The 16939-nt window shown below is 39.2% G+C and overlaps 1 protein-coding gene across 1 annotated transcript in view; it reads left to right on the forward strand.

Moving 5' to 3' along the window:
- Positions 1-1332: 1332 nt before the first annotated feature.
- The window catches only part of LOC128655712 (multiple coagulation factor deficiency protein 2 homolog), a 70985-nt gene continuing 55378 nt past the window's right edge, over positions 1333-16939 (forward strand). The window contains exons 1-2 of the mRNA XM_053709289.1: positions 1333-1666; positions 4486-4572. Coding sequence (XP_053565264.1) covers positions 1494-1666; positions 4486-4572 — 260 coding nt within the window. The 5' untranslated portion in view covers positions 1333-1493. The remainder of the gene's footprint in view (positions 1667-4485; positions 4573-16939) is intronic.

Raw genomic sequence — 16939 nt, forward strand, 5'->3', positions numbered from 1 at the left:
GAGCTATATAGACAGCTCTGCTGTGGGTGATCCTCTTGCAGCTTCCTGTTGGGAAGGAGAATATCCCACAAGTAATGGATGAATCCGTGGACTGGATACACCACAAGAGAAATAAATTTATCAGGAAAGCATACATTTTGCCTTTTAGATTAGGGTCTGGGCAATGTAAAAGAGCTAAATGCCCTTTTAAGGGCAATGCCCATACAAATGCCCTTTTCAGGGCAATGGTTAGCTTATTTTTTTTTAGAGTTAGGGTTTTTATTTGGGGGGTTGGTTGGGTGGTGGGTTTTACTGTTGGGGGGGGTATTTGTATTTTTTTTTTTTACAGGTAAAAGAGCTGATATCTTTGGGGAAATGCCCCACAAAAGGCCCTTTTAAGGGCTAGGGTTTTTTTTATTTTGGGGGGGGATTTTTTATTTTGAGATTAGGTGTATTTTTTTTGTAATTTTTGATAATTTGGTTTGTTATTTTTCGTATTTAAGTGTTTGTTCGTTTTTGTAATTTAGTACTTTTAATAAGGTTTAATTGTATATTTAAATAATTTTAGTAGGGTTAGGTTTTTTTAATATGTAATTTAGTTTATTTAATTGGTAGTTTAATTTAATTTTAGTATAATAGTTAGGGTAGGTTAATTAATAGTTTAAAATTAGTTTATTTTAATTCTACAGGTAAGTTTTAATTTATATTAAGATAGGGATGTTGTAATTTTAATTTAAAGTTAAGGGGTTGTTAGGTTTAAGGGTTAATAGCTTAATTTAGTTTTTGGCGATGTGGGGGGCTGACGGTTTAGGGGTTAATAGGTTTTGTTACTGGTGATGTGGGAGGCCAGAGGTTTAGGGGTTAATAAGTTTATTTAGTGGCGGCGGTGTCAGGGAGCAGCGGGATAGGGGTTAATAACTTTAGGTTGCGGCGGTGTTGGGGAGCGGCAGGATAGGGGTTAATAACTTCATTTAGGTAGCGGCGGTGGTGGGATAGGGATTAAACATTTTAGAATAGTGGCGGTGTTTAGTGAAATGGTATAAATAAAGTTGGGAAAAACACGAATAGCAGCGTCATCGATGACTGTTAGTTAACAACAGTCCGATGCTCATTGCCCCGTACTTGGTGCGCGTGTTTTTTGCGGCTTTTTTAATAAATATGGAGATCGTATTCAGATCCGCTGCTGCAATTTTAGGCGAGCGTATTGATGCCGGCGAATGCAACATAGTTGACGCTTTGATAAATATCCCCCATTATCTATCTTTTTAAACAATAACAATCTTGGAATTGACTGTCCCTTTAATTGAATGCATTCATTTCAACCTCTTCATAAAAGTAATGTCAAGGGATTAATACAAAACTGGTTGATATACATTTATGGTAAAACATTGCTTGGTTTTCACACTTTACCTTTTATCTTATCTATAAAACATAATCATTAATACAGCTGGCTCTGCAATACCATGGGAAGACAGGCAGCTGGTTAAGTAGCCACCTCAGCAAAGACATATTACATGCATGATCAGTACCTTATAGAGAACAACATGAAGAAACACACACTAATTCTGGGGCTTTTTCTGGTTTTGTCATGGGGATCAGTGACCAGTAACCCTGATAAGAAGACCTCCAATTCAGATAACTTTCCTTCTGATATATTCCACAATAAGACCATCATCACCGACCACCAGTAAGTTTTTACTGAAGTTTTCTCATGGGTATATTTATCGTACTAATGTGCAGCCTGAAGTCACTTTCCAATTAGTTCTTCTTTAGCATTAGTAACTTTCTTCTTTTTTAGTACATTTTATTGTAGTTATAAATGTTACTACCTGGCATGGGTGCCCCCACAAACATCCTTCTAGGGGTGTTAAAGGTAAAATGCGCTAAACATAATATCTGTAGCAACATGGGCTGTAGGAGAAAGTTACCATGAGACATTCCTTAGTCCTAAAACTTAAAGGGGTATTTCAGCCAAATCTGAAATGCACAACTGCCTTTCAATTTTAGCTAGAAGTGTTTTTGCCATACACTTGCATTTTCTATTATTGGAAGCATTCTTACTAATCACTGTTTCTGTGAGCGTATCTAGATATGCTAAATGTCTCTGAATTTTAAACAGCGTGTTTACTCAGAGAGCTGGTGGTGCCTTGTATCTTGTAAACCTAGTCATTAATGACGCAATACAGGTTAATGGTGGCTCTCTGAGAAGACACACTGTTTAAAATGTTGATGAATGAGCATATCAAGATATGCTCCCCATGCCCATGCACATTAGAAGCATTCACTGAAACAGCAACAGCTTTTACTAAAAACATTTTAATAATATGAGTATTTTAAAAAATGCTTTTATTTAAACTACTCCATTAAAAACCATATACTGAATGAGAATGAAATTGCACAAAAATTTACTGGTGGGAATGAATGGACAGCAGTTGATTACAAACTTAGAAGCTGATTTTCTAAACCTTGCACGATCAGACTTGGTTTTTCACGCTGCCTCTCACAGGGGCTGACGTTGAGAAATAATTGTAAAAAAGGGGGCAGTCACTGTGAGTAGCGAGATGGCTCCTATATAAAATAATGGAGCTCGCTGGAAAAGGGACACTTCGCTCCATAGAGCAGAGTTAGCAGGGAGCGGGGGGCATTTTAAAAATGTAATCCTGCAGCCAATAATTTCTGCATATAGCAACTTACAATCACTTCTATTTTCGTATGTATGTGTTTTTTTATTAGGTTATTAAGTATTTTCAGTGTTTTCAAAAAAGACTGCCACCTTCTAACTGGTGAGACAAAACTGTGAGATCTGCAATTTGTAAATCTTTACAGATTTACACTGGGATTTGAGACAATTTCATTTACGTCCCTTGAACTCTCATGTTCAGCCCATTTTTTGCTAAAACAACAATTTACATTTTGTATTTATAAGTATAAATTTCAATGGTTTTTTTTTTGCACATCCAGTGTACTTAAATTGAATGCATATTTAATATGAATTATTCCTGTGTAATTCACATACAAATTTTACATGTTTGATCAAATACGATTTTTGATGAAGAATTTTGTTACGATTTTTGATGCACCTTAACAATACAATTTTTTCCTGCGTATATTTATGTGAATGGTTCAATTATTACTTTTCTATGATTTTTAAATGACAAATTTTATTGTGCACCTGTGTAGTGTATGCAACTCCTTTCCATACAAAAATGCTGTATACGCCCCTTAGCGAGACACCCTGTTTTCAGGGTACAAAGTGGCTTAAATGAATTCCACCAGGGAGTGAACATTCAAAGGGCTAGTGAACATTCTTATAGGATCTCACCAGCCCAGAGAGCTTTAGAGAATCAACCTCTTAGATCACCTAAAACAAGTTAATTTAATCTGTATCAGTAAGAAAGTCATCAAGAAGATTCAGACTTTAATTTATGGTGACAAAATAAGGTATTTGAAAATCTATGAAGCGAGGTCGATAAGGGGGATGAACATTGTTTTTTCTTTTTTTTATGCCATACTATGCTCAGACATTGGGCTTTACAACAGTTGCATTTTCTTGCATCCCCATGAATTCCAGTAGCACACAGCATCAAGCCTCAGGCCAAACACATGCCCCGACCCATGTGTGCCACATTTATGCTTAATTAATAAATTAATGCATTTATGAATAATTAATATTAAGCTGGGTGCAAGAACCATTTTTTGCAGCCCCCAAAACACATAATAATAGTGGAAACACTCATTCATATATGAAATAGGTAGATACATAGGAACATTTGTTTATTCTTTACTGTTCACCAGAAATAGAAATACAATTTTGCATGGCCTGACAGCACCTTTATTGCAGCTCTAATGCCCAAATAAGACATCAGTCAGTTGTCCCTGTAGCTCCCATTATACCAGCTTGAAGCCTATGTGAAGCTTCAGATCAGATGCATGGCCCCTGCAGCCCCCCTGTATTGAAGCTGTATGTGAGACTCTAAAATTAGATACTTGGCCCTTGTAACCCCCCACCCCTTACACCAGGTATATGCCCTGGTCACACCTTAGAACAGATGTCTCAAACTTTGTTTACTTTTCATCTATATATGCAATGGAGATTGGGAATGTTTAATTAAACAAAATGGGAAAAACTACAGTCTAATTTCCATTCATGTTGTAAACTGTGTACCCTGTTTTAGGCCAACATCATTTTTGCATTTAGGGGTTAAATAGTGTGGGTCTCAGCTGACAGTGGCAAGACCGTATTATTTCTGTAATGCCTCAGTCAGTGACCCGCACTATTAAAGGCTGAAAACTGCTTGCGACAAGGGATGTACAGGTTACATTGCTGTTATTGAGAGGGGTTAAAAACTGCTACAGAGTGTAAATGTGCATTCTAATATGAATAATAATAATATATATGAGTCGAATCTGCCTTGTGAACTCATGTGATAAACTGAATATAATACTTCAGTATCAGTTTGTATGGATAATACGTTTAGCACTACTTGTCTTCTTTCTGTTCTCCAGTCATCTAGAAGAGGAACTCAAGCATGAAATTGGTGACATTAATCTAGATGAGGTTTCCGAGGAGGAGCTGGAGTTTTATTATTTCACGTAAGTCTGATTATTTGGGTATGGCCTATAATCTAACACTGACTATTCACTGAAATACAGACCGGGATGGATGCATTTTGGAAGGAGGTTTAAAGAAATATGTTTGATTATTGTATGCACTTATATTAAATAATAATAATAATAATAATAATAATAAAGCCATTGCCATTTTTTAATATGAAGATTCTACATAAATAAAATAAATACATGTTTTAAAGAGATATACAATGTTTAGCTATACACAGTAACACAACTTTGCTATATAATTTAATTATTTATGTTGCCCCATGTTATATAATTTAGCTCTTAAAATTATGGATTTTGTAATTCTCATCACTACTAAAGCACACTGAAGACTTCTCAAGACTAACTCTGCTACATACATGTCCCTTATTAATTTTAGCAGATAAAAACTGCAAAACAAAGCAATTTATATATAACATAATGACTGTGGTTAGCCTTGTCAGCTGCAGACTCAAGCCTGGATTGGCCCCTCCAAATGAGGCAAGTGATGGGTAGAATTTGGCTGTTTATTTGTTTTTATATGTTAAAGGATATGAACCCCAAAAATGTTATTGTGTGATTCAGACAGAGCATATCATTTAAAAAAAAGTTTCCTATTTACTTCTATGATCAAATTTGCTTTGTTCCCATAATATTCTGTGTTGAAGAGATACCTAGGTAGGCATCTGGGGCACTACATGTCAGGAAATAGTGCTGACATCTAATGCTCTTGCAAATGGATAGCATTCTTTCAAAACTGCTGCCATAAAGTGCTCCAGACATCTGAGCTTACATCCCTGTTTCAAGTTAGAAAGTTGTTTAAAATCACATGCTTTATCTGAATCATGAAAGAACAAATTTGGGTTTCACATCCCTTTAAGACTTGATATGTTATTCTATAGCAAAACAGCATATACAGTATGTCTTGTAATCACAAGGTGTTTACTGTCCCTTACATTAATAAAGTTATACAAATGTAAAGGAGAGTTCATGGCAGTGTTAGATTTTCTGCTGAACTTGTTTGTTTAAAACGAAAACATCAACAATTTTATTTATTTTTTATCAAACCACAAACAAAATTCTGATTGAAAGTGTAAGAGTTTATTCTTCTTTGTATTTGTATTAAAAACTGTGCTGATTCACAAACCTTACCCAATGACACTTAACAATGGCCGAAATAACTACCTTACGGCTAGATTTAGAGTTTTGTCGGTAAGGACCCGCGTAGCTAACGCCGGCTTTTTTCTGGCCGCACCATAAAAATAACTCTGGTATTGAGAGTCCACATAAAGGCTGCGTTAGGCTCCAAAAAAGGAGCGTAGAGCATATTTAACGCAGCTTCAACTCTCGATACCAGAGTTGCTTACGGACACGGCCAGCCTCAAAAACGTGCTCGTGCACGATTCCCCCATAGGAAACAATGGGGCAGTTTGAGCTGAAAAAAAAAATAACACCTACAAAAAAGCAGCGTTCAGCTCCTAACGCAGCCCCATTGTTTGCTATGGGGAAACACTTCCTACGTCTGCACCTAACACCCTAACATGTACCCCGAGTCTAAACACCCCTAGCCTTACACTTATTAACCCCTAATCTGCCGCCCCCGCTATCGCTGACCCCTGCATATTATTTCTCTTGTTAAGTGTATCCAGTCCACGGATCATCCATTACTTATGGGATATTAACTCCTCCCCAACAGGAAGTGCAAGAGGATTCACCCAGCAGAGCTGCTATATAGCTCCTCCCCTAACTGCCATTACCAGTCATTCTCTTGCACCCAACGAATAGATAGGATGTGTGAGAGGACTGTGGTGATTATACTTAGTTTCATACCTTCAATCAAAAGTTTGTTATTTTATAATAGCACCGGAGTGTGTTATTCCTTCTCTGGTAGAATTTGAAGAAGAATCTACCTGAGTTTTTCTATGATTTTAGCTGGAGTAGTTAAGATCATATTGCTGTTTCTCGGCCATCTGAGGAGAGGTAAACTTCAGATCAGGGGACAGCGGGCAGATTAATCTGCAAAGAGGTATGTAGCAGCTTATTATTTTCTGACAATGGAATTGATGAGAAAATTCTGCCATACCGATATAATGTAAACTCAGCCTTAAATGCAGTAGCAGCAACTGGTATCAGGCTGTCATGTATGTATATTTTACACTTCAGTATTCTGGGGAATGGCACTTCACTGGAATTATACTGTATGCATAAAACTTTAGCCTAATTTGCAGGGACTAGCAACAGGCTTTTTAATAACACTCAATTTATTAATGTTAAACGTTTTTTGCTGGCATGTAAAATCGTTTAATTTTCTGAGGTACTGGGTGAAAAAATGTTTTTGGGCACTATTTTTTTTTCCACTTGGCAGTCGTTTTATTTAATTTATGACAGTTTACTGATCTCTCTCACTGTTATGTGTGAGGGGGAGATTCAGTCAGAAGTTTATTGTCTTCCCTGCATGATCCGGTTCATCTCTACAGAACTCAGGGGTCTTCAAAACTTGTTTTGAGGGAGGTAATCACTCACAGCAGAGCTGTGAGATTGTAGTTGACTGTGATAAAAAAACGTTTATTTCTGTATTTATTTATTTATTTATTTTTTTTTCTGCTATCAGGGTTAGTTATCCTTTGCTAATGGGAGCAATCCTTTGCTAAAATTGTGTTTTTTTACAAAGATTTGATGCTATAACTTTTCAGTTTATTAATTTTCAACTGTCATAACTTTTTCTGTGCTTCTTATAGGCACAGTACGTTTTCATATTATAGTAAATTACTTGAAAAGTATTTCCAAGTTGCTAGTTTATTTGCTAGTGTGTTAAACATGTCTGATTCAGAGGAAGATATCTGTGCTATATGTGCTAAAGCCAAAGTGGAGCCCAATAGAAATTTATGTACTAACTGTATTGATGCTACTTTAAATAAAAGTCAATCTGTACAAATTGAACATATTTCACCAAACAACGAGGGGAGAGTTATGCCGACTTACTCGCCTCACGTGTCAGTACCTGCATCTCCCGCTCGGGAGGTGCGTGATATTGTAGCGCCGAGTACATCTGGGCGGCCATTACAAATCACATTACAGGATATGGCTACTGTTATGACTGAAGTTTTGGCTAAATTACCAGAACTAAGAGGTAAGCGTGATCACTCTGGGGTGAGAACAGAGTGCGCTGATAATATTAGGGCCATGTCAGACACTGCGTCACAATTTGCAGAACATGAGGACGGAGAGCTTCATTCTGCGGGTGACGGTTCTGATCCAAACAAACTGGATTCAGATATTTCAAATTTTAAATTTAAGCTGGAAAACCTCCGTGTATTACTAGGGGAGGTGTTAGCGGCTCTGAATGATTGTAACACAGTTGCAATACCAGAGAAAATGTGTAGATTGGATAAATAATTTGCGGTACAGGCGAGTACTGACGTTTTTCCTATACCTAAGAGACTTACTGAAATTGTTACTAAGGAGTGGGATAGACCCGGTGTGCCGTTCTCACCCCCTCCGATATTTAGAAAGATGTTTCCAATAGACGCCACCACACGGGACTTATGGCAAACGGTCCCTAAGGTGGAGGGAGCAGTTTCTACTTTAGCTAAGCGTACCACTATCCCGGTGGAGGATAGCTGTGCCTTTTCAGATCCAATGGATAAAAAGTTAGAGGGTTACCTTAAGAAAATGTTTGTTCAACAAGGTTTTATATTACAACCTCTTGCATGCATTGCGCCTGTCACGGCTGCAGCAGCATTTTGGTTTGAGTCTCTGGAAGAGACACTTGAATCAGCTCCATTAGATGAGATTACACACAAGCTTAAAGCCCTTAAGTTAGCTAACTCATTTATTTCAGATGCCGTAGTACATTTAACTAAACTTACGGCTAAGAATTCCGGATTCGCCATTCAGGCACGCAGAGCACTGTGGCTAAAATCCTGGTCAGCTGACGTTACTTCTAAATCTAAATTGCTTAATATACCTTTCAAAGGGCAGACCTTATTCGGGCCCGGGTTGAAAGAAATTATCGCTGACATTACAGGAGGTAAAGGCCATGCCCTGCCTCAAGACAGAGCCAAACCTAAGGCTAGACAGTCTAATTTTCGTTCCTTTCGTAATTTCAAAGCAGGAGCAGCATCAACTTCCTCTGCACCAAAACAGGAAGGAGCTGTTGCTCGCTACAGACAAGGCTGGAGACCTAACCAGTCCTGGAACAAGGGCAAGCAGGCCAGGAAACCTGCTGCTGCCCCTAAGACAGCATGAATCGAGGGCCCCCGATCCGGGAACGGATCTAGTGGGGGGCAGACTTTCTCTCTTCGCCCAGGCTTGGGCAAGAGATGTCCAGGATCCCTGGGCGTTAGAGATCATATCTCAGGGATACCTTCTAGACTTCAAATTCTCTCCCCCAAGAGGGAGATTTCATCTGTCAAGGTTGTCAACAAACCAAATAAAGAAAGAGGCGTTTCTACGCTGCGTACAAGATCTTTTATTAATGGGAGTGATCCATCCGGTTCCGCGGTCGGAACAAGGACAAGAGTTTTACTCAAATCTGTTTGTGGTTCCCAAAAAAGAGGGAACTTTCAGGCCAATCTTGGATTTAAAGATCCTAAACAAATTCCTAAGAGTTCCATCGTTCAAAATAAAAACTATTCGGACAATTTTACCCATGATCCAAAAGGGTCAGTACATGACCACAGTGGATTTAAAGGATGCTTACCTTCACATACCGATTCACAAAGATCATTACCGGTATCTAAGGTTTGCCTTTCTAGACAGGCATTACCAGTTTGTAGCTCTTCCATTCGGATTGGCTACGGCTCCGAGAATCTTCACAAAGGTTCTGGGTGCTCTTCTGGCGGTACTAAGACCGCGAGGAATTGCGGTAGCTCCGTACCTAGACGACATTCTGATACAAGCTTCAAGCTTTCAAACTGCCAAGTCTCATACAGAGTTAGTACTGGCATTTCTAAGGTCGCATGGATGGAAGGTGAACGAAAAGAAGAGTTCTCTCTTTCCACTCACAAGAGTTCCCTTCTTGGGGACTCTTATAGATTCTGTAGAAATGAAGATTTACCTGACAGAAGACAGGTTAACAAAGCTTCAAAATGCATGCCGTGTCCTTCATTCCATTCAACACCCGTCAGTAGCTCAATGCATGGAGGTGATCGGCTTAATGGTAGCAGCAATGGACATAGTACCCTTTGCACGCCTACATCTCAGACCGCTGCAATTGTGCATGCTAAGTCAGTGGAATGGGGATTACTCAGACTTGTCCCCTACTCTGAATCTGGATCAAGAGACCAGAAATTCTCTTCTATGGTGGCTTTCTCGGCCACATCTGTCCAGGGGGATGCCATTCAGCAGGCCGGACTGGACAATTGTAACAACAGACGCCAGCCTACTAGGTTGGGGCGCTGTCTGGAATTCTCTGAAGGCTCAGGGACAATGGAATCAGGAGGAGAGTCTCCTACCAATAAACATTCTGGAATTGAGAGCAGTTCTCAATGCCCTTCTGGCTTGGCCCCAGTTAACAACTCGGGGGTTCATCAGGTTTCAGTCGGACAACATCACGACTGTAGCTTACATCAACCATCAGGGAGGGACAAGAAGCTCCCTAGCAATGATGGAAGTATCAAAGATAATTCGCTGGGCAGAGTCTCACTCTTGCCACCTGTCAGCAATCCACATCCCGGGAGTGGAGAACTGGGAGGCGGATTTCTTAAGTCGTCAGACTTTTCATCCGGGGGAGTGGGAACTTCATCCGGAGGTCTTTGCCCAAATACTTCGACGTTGGGGCAAACCAGAGATAGATCTCATGGCGTCTCGACAGAACGCCAAGCTTCCTCGTTACGGGTCCAGATCCAGGGATCCGGGAGCGGTTCTGATAGATGCTTTGACAGCACCTTGGACCTTCGGGATGGCTTATGTGTTTCCACCCTTCCCGATGCTTCCTCGATTGATTGCCAGAATCAAACAGGAGAGAGCATCAGTGATTCTAATAGCGCCTGCATGGCCACTCAGGACTTGGTATGCAGATCTAGTGGACATGTCATCCTGTCCACCTTGGTCGCTACCTCTGAAACAGGACCTTCTGATCCAGGGTCCCTTCAAACATCAAAATCTAATTTCTCTGAAGCTGACTTTGAACGCTTGATTTTATCAAAACGTGGTTTTTCTGAGTCAGTTATTGATACCTTAATACAGGCTAGGAAGCCTGTTACCAGAAAGATTTACCATAAGATATGGCGCAAATACTTATATTGGTGCGAATCCAAGAGTTACTCATGGAGTAAGGTTAGGATTCCGAGGATATTGTCTTTTCTACAAGAAGGTTTAGAAAAGGGTTTATCCACTAGTTCCTTAAAGGGACAGATTTCAGCTCTGTCCATTCTTTTACACAAACGTCTGTTCCGATCAGCCAATAGAATGCAAGCTCAATCTGATTGGCTGATTGGATCAGCCAATCAGATTGATCTTGATTCTGATTGGCTGATTCCATCAGCCAATCAGAATATTCCTACCTTAATTCCGATTGGCTGATAGAATCCTATCAGCCAATCGGAATTCGAGGGACGCCATCTTGGATGACGTCCCTTAAAGGAACCGTCATTCTTCAGTTGGACGTCGCCGGATGAAGATGGGTCCGTGGTGGAGGTCTTCAGGATGGAGCCGGTCCTCATCGGATGAAGATAGAAGATGCCGCTTGGAAGAAGATGGTTGCCGGTCCGGATCTACTCTTCTTCCCGGATAGGATGAAGACTTTGGAGCCTCTTCTGGACCTCTTCAGCCACCGGATGATGGATCGCCAGCCCCCGCTTCGGTTGGATGAAGATTTTGGAGCCAGGACCGATCTGTGATACCCGGTGAGGTGAAGACAAGGTAGGATGATCTTCAGGGGCTTAGTGTTAGGTTTATTTAAGGGGGGTTTGGGTTAGATTAGGGGTATGTGGGTGGTGGGTTGTAATGTTGGGGGGGGGTATTGTATGTTTTTTTTTTACAGGCAAAAGAGCTGAACTTCTTGGGGCATGCCCCGCAAAGGGCCCTGTTCAGGGCTGGTAAGGTAAAAGAGCTTTGAACTTTAGTAATTTAGAATAGGGTAGGGCATTTTTTATTTTGGGGGTCTTTGTTATTTTATTAGGGGGCTTAGAGTAGGTGTAATTAGTTTAAAATTGTTGTAATATTTTTCTTATGTTTGTAAATATTTTTTTATTTTTTGTAACTTAGTTCTTTTTTATTTTTTGTACTTTAGTTAGTTTATTTCATTGTAGTTATTTGTAGGTATTGTATTTAATTAATGTATTGATAGTGTAGTGTTAGGTTTAATTGTAGGTAATTGTAGGTATTTTATTTAATTAATTTAATGATAGTATAGTGTTAGGTTTAATTGTAACTTAGGTTAGGATTTATTTTACAGGTAATTTTGTTATTATTTTAACTATTTTAGCTATTAAATAGTTCTTAACTATTTAATAGCTATTGTACCTGGTTAAAATAAATACAAAGTTACCTGTAAAATAAATATTAATCCTAAAATAGCTATAATATAATTATAATTTATATTGTAGCTATATTAGGATTTATTTTACAGGTAAGTATTTAGCTTTAAATAGGAATAATTTATTTAATAAGAGTTAATTAATTTCGTTAGATTTAAATTATATTTAAGTTAGGGGGGTGTTAGTGTTAGGGTTAGACTTAGCTTTAGGGGTTAATACATTTATTAGAATAGCGATGAGCTCCGGTCGGCAGATTAGGGGTTAATAATTGAAGTTAGGTGTCGGCGATGTTAGGGAGGGCAGATTAGGGGTTAATACTATGTATTATAGGGTTAGTGAGGCAGAGTAGGGGTTAATAACTTTATTATAGCAGCGGTGCGGTCCGCTCGGCAGATTAGGGGTTAATAAGTGTAGGCAGGTGGAGGCGATGTTGAGGGGGGCAGATTAGGGGTTAATAAATATAATATAGGGGTCGGCGGTGTTAGGGGCAGCAGATTAGGGGTACATAAGGATAACTTAAGTAGCGGCACTTTGCGGTTGGCAGATTAGGGGTTAATTATTGTAGGTAGCTGGCTGCGACGTTGTGGGGGGCAGGTTAGGGGTTAATAAATATAATATAGGGGTCGGCGGTGTTAGGGGCAGCAGATTAGTGGTACATAAGGATAACGTAGGTGGCGGTCGGCAGATTAGGGGTTAAAAAAATTTAATCGAGTGGCGGCGATGTGGGGGGACCTCGGTTTAGGGGTACATAGGTAGTTTATGGGTGTTAGTGTACTTTAGAGCACAGTAGTTAAGAGCTTTATGAACCGGCGTTAGCCCAGAAAGCTCTTAACTACTGACTTTTTTCTGCGGCTGGAGTTTTGTCGTTAGATTTCTAACGCTCACTTCAGACACGACTCTAAATACCGGAGTTAGAAAAATCCCATTGAAAAGATAGGATACGCAATTGACGTAAGGGGATCTGCGGTATGGAAAAGTCGCGGCTGAAAAGTGAGCGTTAGACCCTTTTTTGAGTGACTCCAAATACCGGAGGTAGCCTAAAACCAGCGTTAGGAGCCTCTAACGCTGGATTTCACGGCTACCGCCAAACTCTAAATCTAGCCGTTAGACAATAACCCACTCTAAATGGATATGAATCATTAAGAGAAATTACACAAATTGCTCACTCAGCAATCAGCATAAGTGCTGTAAACTTATTTGAAAATAAACACTCAATGTTATCTGACATCACAGAGGCTCAAATATATGTTCCCAGTGCGTAGGAGGGTGCACCGGTACTGGGACCATATATCACATTTGGTGGGACTGTCCCCTTATTCATAAATTTCAGAAACAAGTATTAGGAGACATTAAAGGGACATAATACTTATATGCTAAATCACTTTAAGGTGATGCAGCATAACTTTAAAAAGCTGACAGGAAAATATCACCTAAGCATCTCTATGCAAAAAAGGAAGATATTTTACCTCAAAATTTCCTCTGCTCACCAGAGTAAGTGTTGTGTAAAAATTTATCTTTCAGTTACTGCCCAGCTGCAGGTAAAAAAAAATTAAAAAAGGAAGAAATTAACAGCAGTCAATCAGCATCAGCAGTGCTGAGGTCATGAACTGTAATCTCATGAGATTTCCTTAAACTGAATAGGGAAATAACATAAGTGTGCATGAGGCACGCTCCCTTGAAGGTTCCGGGACAGGCATACTGATTTGCTGCTTTAAGTCATTTTCATGGGGTGTGAATATTTTGAGGAAAAATATCTTTTTTTTTTACATAGAGATGTTCAGGTTATATTTTCTAGTCAGTTTTTACAGCTACTGCATTGCTTTCAAGTGTTTCAATGTTTGGGTATCATGTCCCTTTAATAAACTACTCAAAAGCAGACTTATGCTAGACTTGATGATCTTTTTATTTTTTACACAATAGGAAACAATTGTTCTATAGGAACAATATAGAGATCTTTTTATTTAACCTGCTCCAAACCTTAAATGCAAATTGTGCAACAAGTTATGTCAGTTGCTGAGCAATTGTGCCAAGCAGCTAATTCACATACTTTGGAAATCAACTGAGGTACCTTCTATACTGTATTGGTGGCGTAAGGTAGATTCTACACTATCTCTAGAAAGATATTTGTATTTCTTTACAATGGCATGGAGAGTCCACAAATCAATTCTAATTACTAGTGGGAATTCAACTCCTGGCCACCAGGAGGAGGCAAAGAACACCCCAGCAAAGCTGTTAAGTATCACTCCCACTTCTCATAAACCTCCAGTCATTCTTTGCCTTGTACATCAGGAGGATGTGTAAAGATGGTGTCTGAAGATATTAATCCTTTAATGGGTATTTTTCCCTACAAGCAAGGATTGGGGATATGCTGTGTCCATGTAATTCTCTTTATTAAGAGTAATGGTGGCTTTTAGCGGTTTGAAGATGGTGAGGTAGTCTTTGCTTCCCTTCCAACATTTATGCTACCCCGTTATAGAAAACCAGGGTTGGTTACTCTGCTTTTCTTTTTCTACAGGTCCCTGTCAGGGGTCGGTTGAGTCTGTCATATCTGAGAAGCTGTTTCTTGCACAGCTTCACAGGTAAGTGCTCTCCCTTTCTAGGTTAGAATGATTCAGCACTTTTGAGGTTAATACCTCAGTGGACATAATATGGGACATAATTATGTCTTTATTTGGGGATATATTTAAGGACACACTGACAGGGCACTGTATCTGTAAAGTAGTTTAAAGGGTTAATGGATTCCCTTTTTGATCTGAGGCTGGCTATGAGAGTGGGACATTACTTATTGGGCTGAGTAACAATTTGCCCTTATAGTGAATTTTTTTTTGTTTATTGGGTATGCTTTAGGGCTAGATCGCCCTATGGACTTTTCCTTCTTTATTTTATTTTACTGTTAGTGCCGACAGCGCAACAGAACTTGCACGCTTTCTTCTGTGGCGTTGTTTGATTTTCTCTGTTGCGGCCATGACCGCTCTCCGCTCTACAGCTTTCTCTTCACAGCCGACTTTGAGAGCGTAGTATTTCCCTACTTCGAAGCAGGCTTGGATCCAGAGAGACTAGGTGAAGATCCTGGTCTTGAGCTTCTGACGAATTAGGCATTTTCGAGTCTAAAGAGCGGTCCATACTTAGACTCTTTAGTGTGATTTGACTTCTGGTTACCATAGTGGTAAGTCCTCAGCAGAGCTGGGGTTATAGAGGTGCCATTGGTTTAGAGTTTGTTATTTCTACTGTTTAGAGGAATCCTTCCTTTGAAAGTTGATAATTTTAAACTTAAGCATTTTTTTGTTTTAAAATATAAGGGATAATTTTAGAGATCTTTACTGAAGTTTTAGATCTTATATTTTTTACTCTTGGGAACCAATTTTTAGCATTATGGACCCTGATACAAATTTATCTTTGTATTTTGACAAATGTTTGTATTGCTTGGAGGCTCAGATATTCCTCCTGTGCAGTTTTGCTCCACATTTGTAAATAAGATGTTATTGTCTAAAAATAAGGATACCCTCTCAGAGCCATCTGTCTCTCAGGATAATGTTGTCCGTGACAACTTTCTCCTCAGATGTCCCAAGCTTTGGCAGTTTCACAAGTAGTGCCCTGCGGTTCCTCTCAACCTGTTCCTTGGGGTGTATATTTACCAGGTGATTTTGCTGCACAACTGACTTCTGCAGTCTCTGCAGCTTTGAGTGCCTTACCTGCCAAAAGAACTGAGATAAGGGGGCAGTCTGCATAAGCTTAGATACAAAGTAATCACAGAGGTAAAAAGTGTATTAATATAATTGTTGGTTGTGCAAAACTGGGGAATGCGCAATAAAGGGATTACCTATCTTTTTAAACAATAAAAAGTCTGGTTTAGTCTGTCCCTTTAAGCAGAGCAATGTAGACATATTCGTCAGAGCTATGGATTTGATATCCTTTTCTTTTATAAATCAGGTGTACTCATCTAAATCCGACCATAGACTGACAGCAAACATTGTATATATTAAATGGTTTAATATAAGAGAATGTGTACTAAATAGATAGATAACATGTCATGTCATATTGATATTAATATGTAATATTCTTTACATTAACCGTTCATTTTCTTTTCCTTCTTCACCTCATTATCCTAGACCCTTTACTCTTTTCCTGCTTTCTCTCTGAAATATATACTTTGTAAACGGGGAAGTTGTTGTGGAGTTACCAAATTGGCTCTGTGTAGAAAAGTGCCTCCAAATTGAAACTGAATTTATACAGACTAAAAGATAGAACTAGATCTTACTATAGTGCCATGAACCTATAGCAAGCAAAGCCAATGGATTTCAGGACAGAAATGTATTGGACCTATACAGCAAATGGAGCATTGAAGTATGGGACATATGTTATACATTTCACCCTGCAGAAATGGAGATGTGCTGCTTGCTAGCTATTAACATACAGGTAGATTACAAGTGTGTGCATTCGTCTTTTAACGCTGAAAAAATTGAAATTTCAGCGTTAAAACAGTAACGCAGCCATTACGAGTCTTGACGGTATAGGTGTACTGCAAGCCTTTTAGTCTGTAACGCAACGCCAGTATCACACTCGTAAAAATTACGTTTTTGCATGGGACTTCCATAGCGCTGGTATTACGAATTTTTCTGGGAGGCTAAAAAACTTGCCTTACACTCTATAACGACAAGATCCGTAACGCCATCTGAGACCAGTAGTTATGAGTTTTACGCAACAAAACTGTTACATAAAACTCAAAACTAAAGTGTCACAAAGTACACTAACACCCATAAACTACCTATTAACCCCTAAACCGAGGCTCTCCCGCATCTCAAACACTATATTAAACGTATTAACCCTTAATCTGCCGCCCCCGACATCGCTGCCACTAATAAAATTTATTAACCCCTATTCCG

Source organism: Bombina bombina, chromosome 4, assembly GCF_027579735.1.
Source record: "Bombina bombina isolate aBomBom1 chromosome 4, aBomBom1.pri, whole genome shotgun sequence".
NCBI classification, from domain to species: Eukaryota; Metazoa; Chordata; class Amphibia; order Anura; family Bombinatoridae; genus Bombina; species Bombina bombina.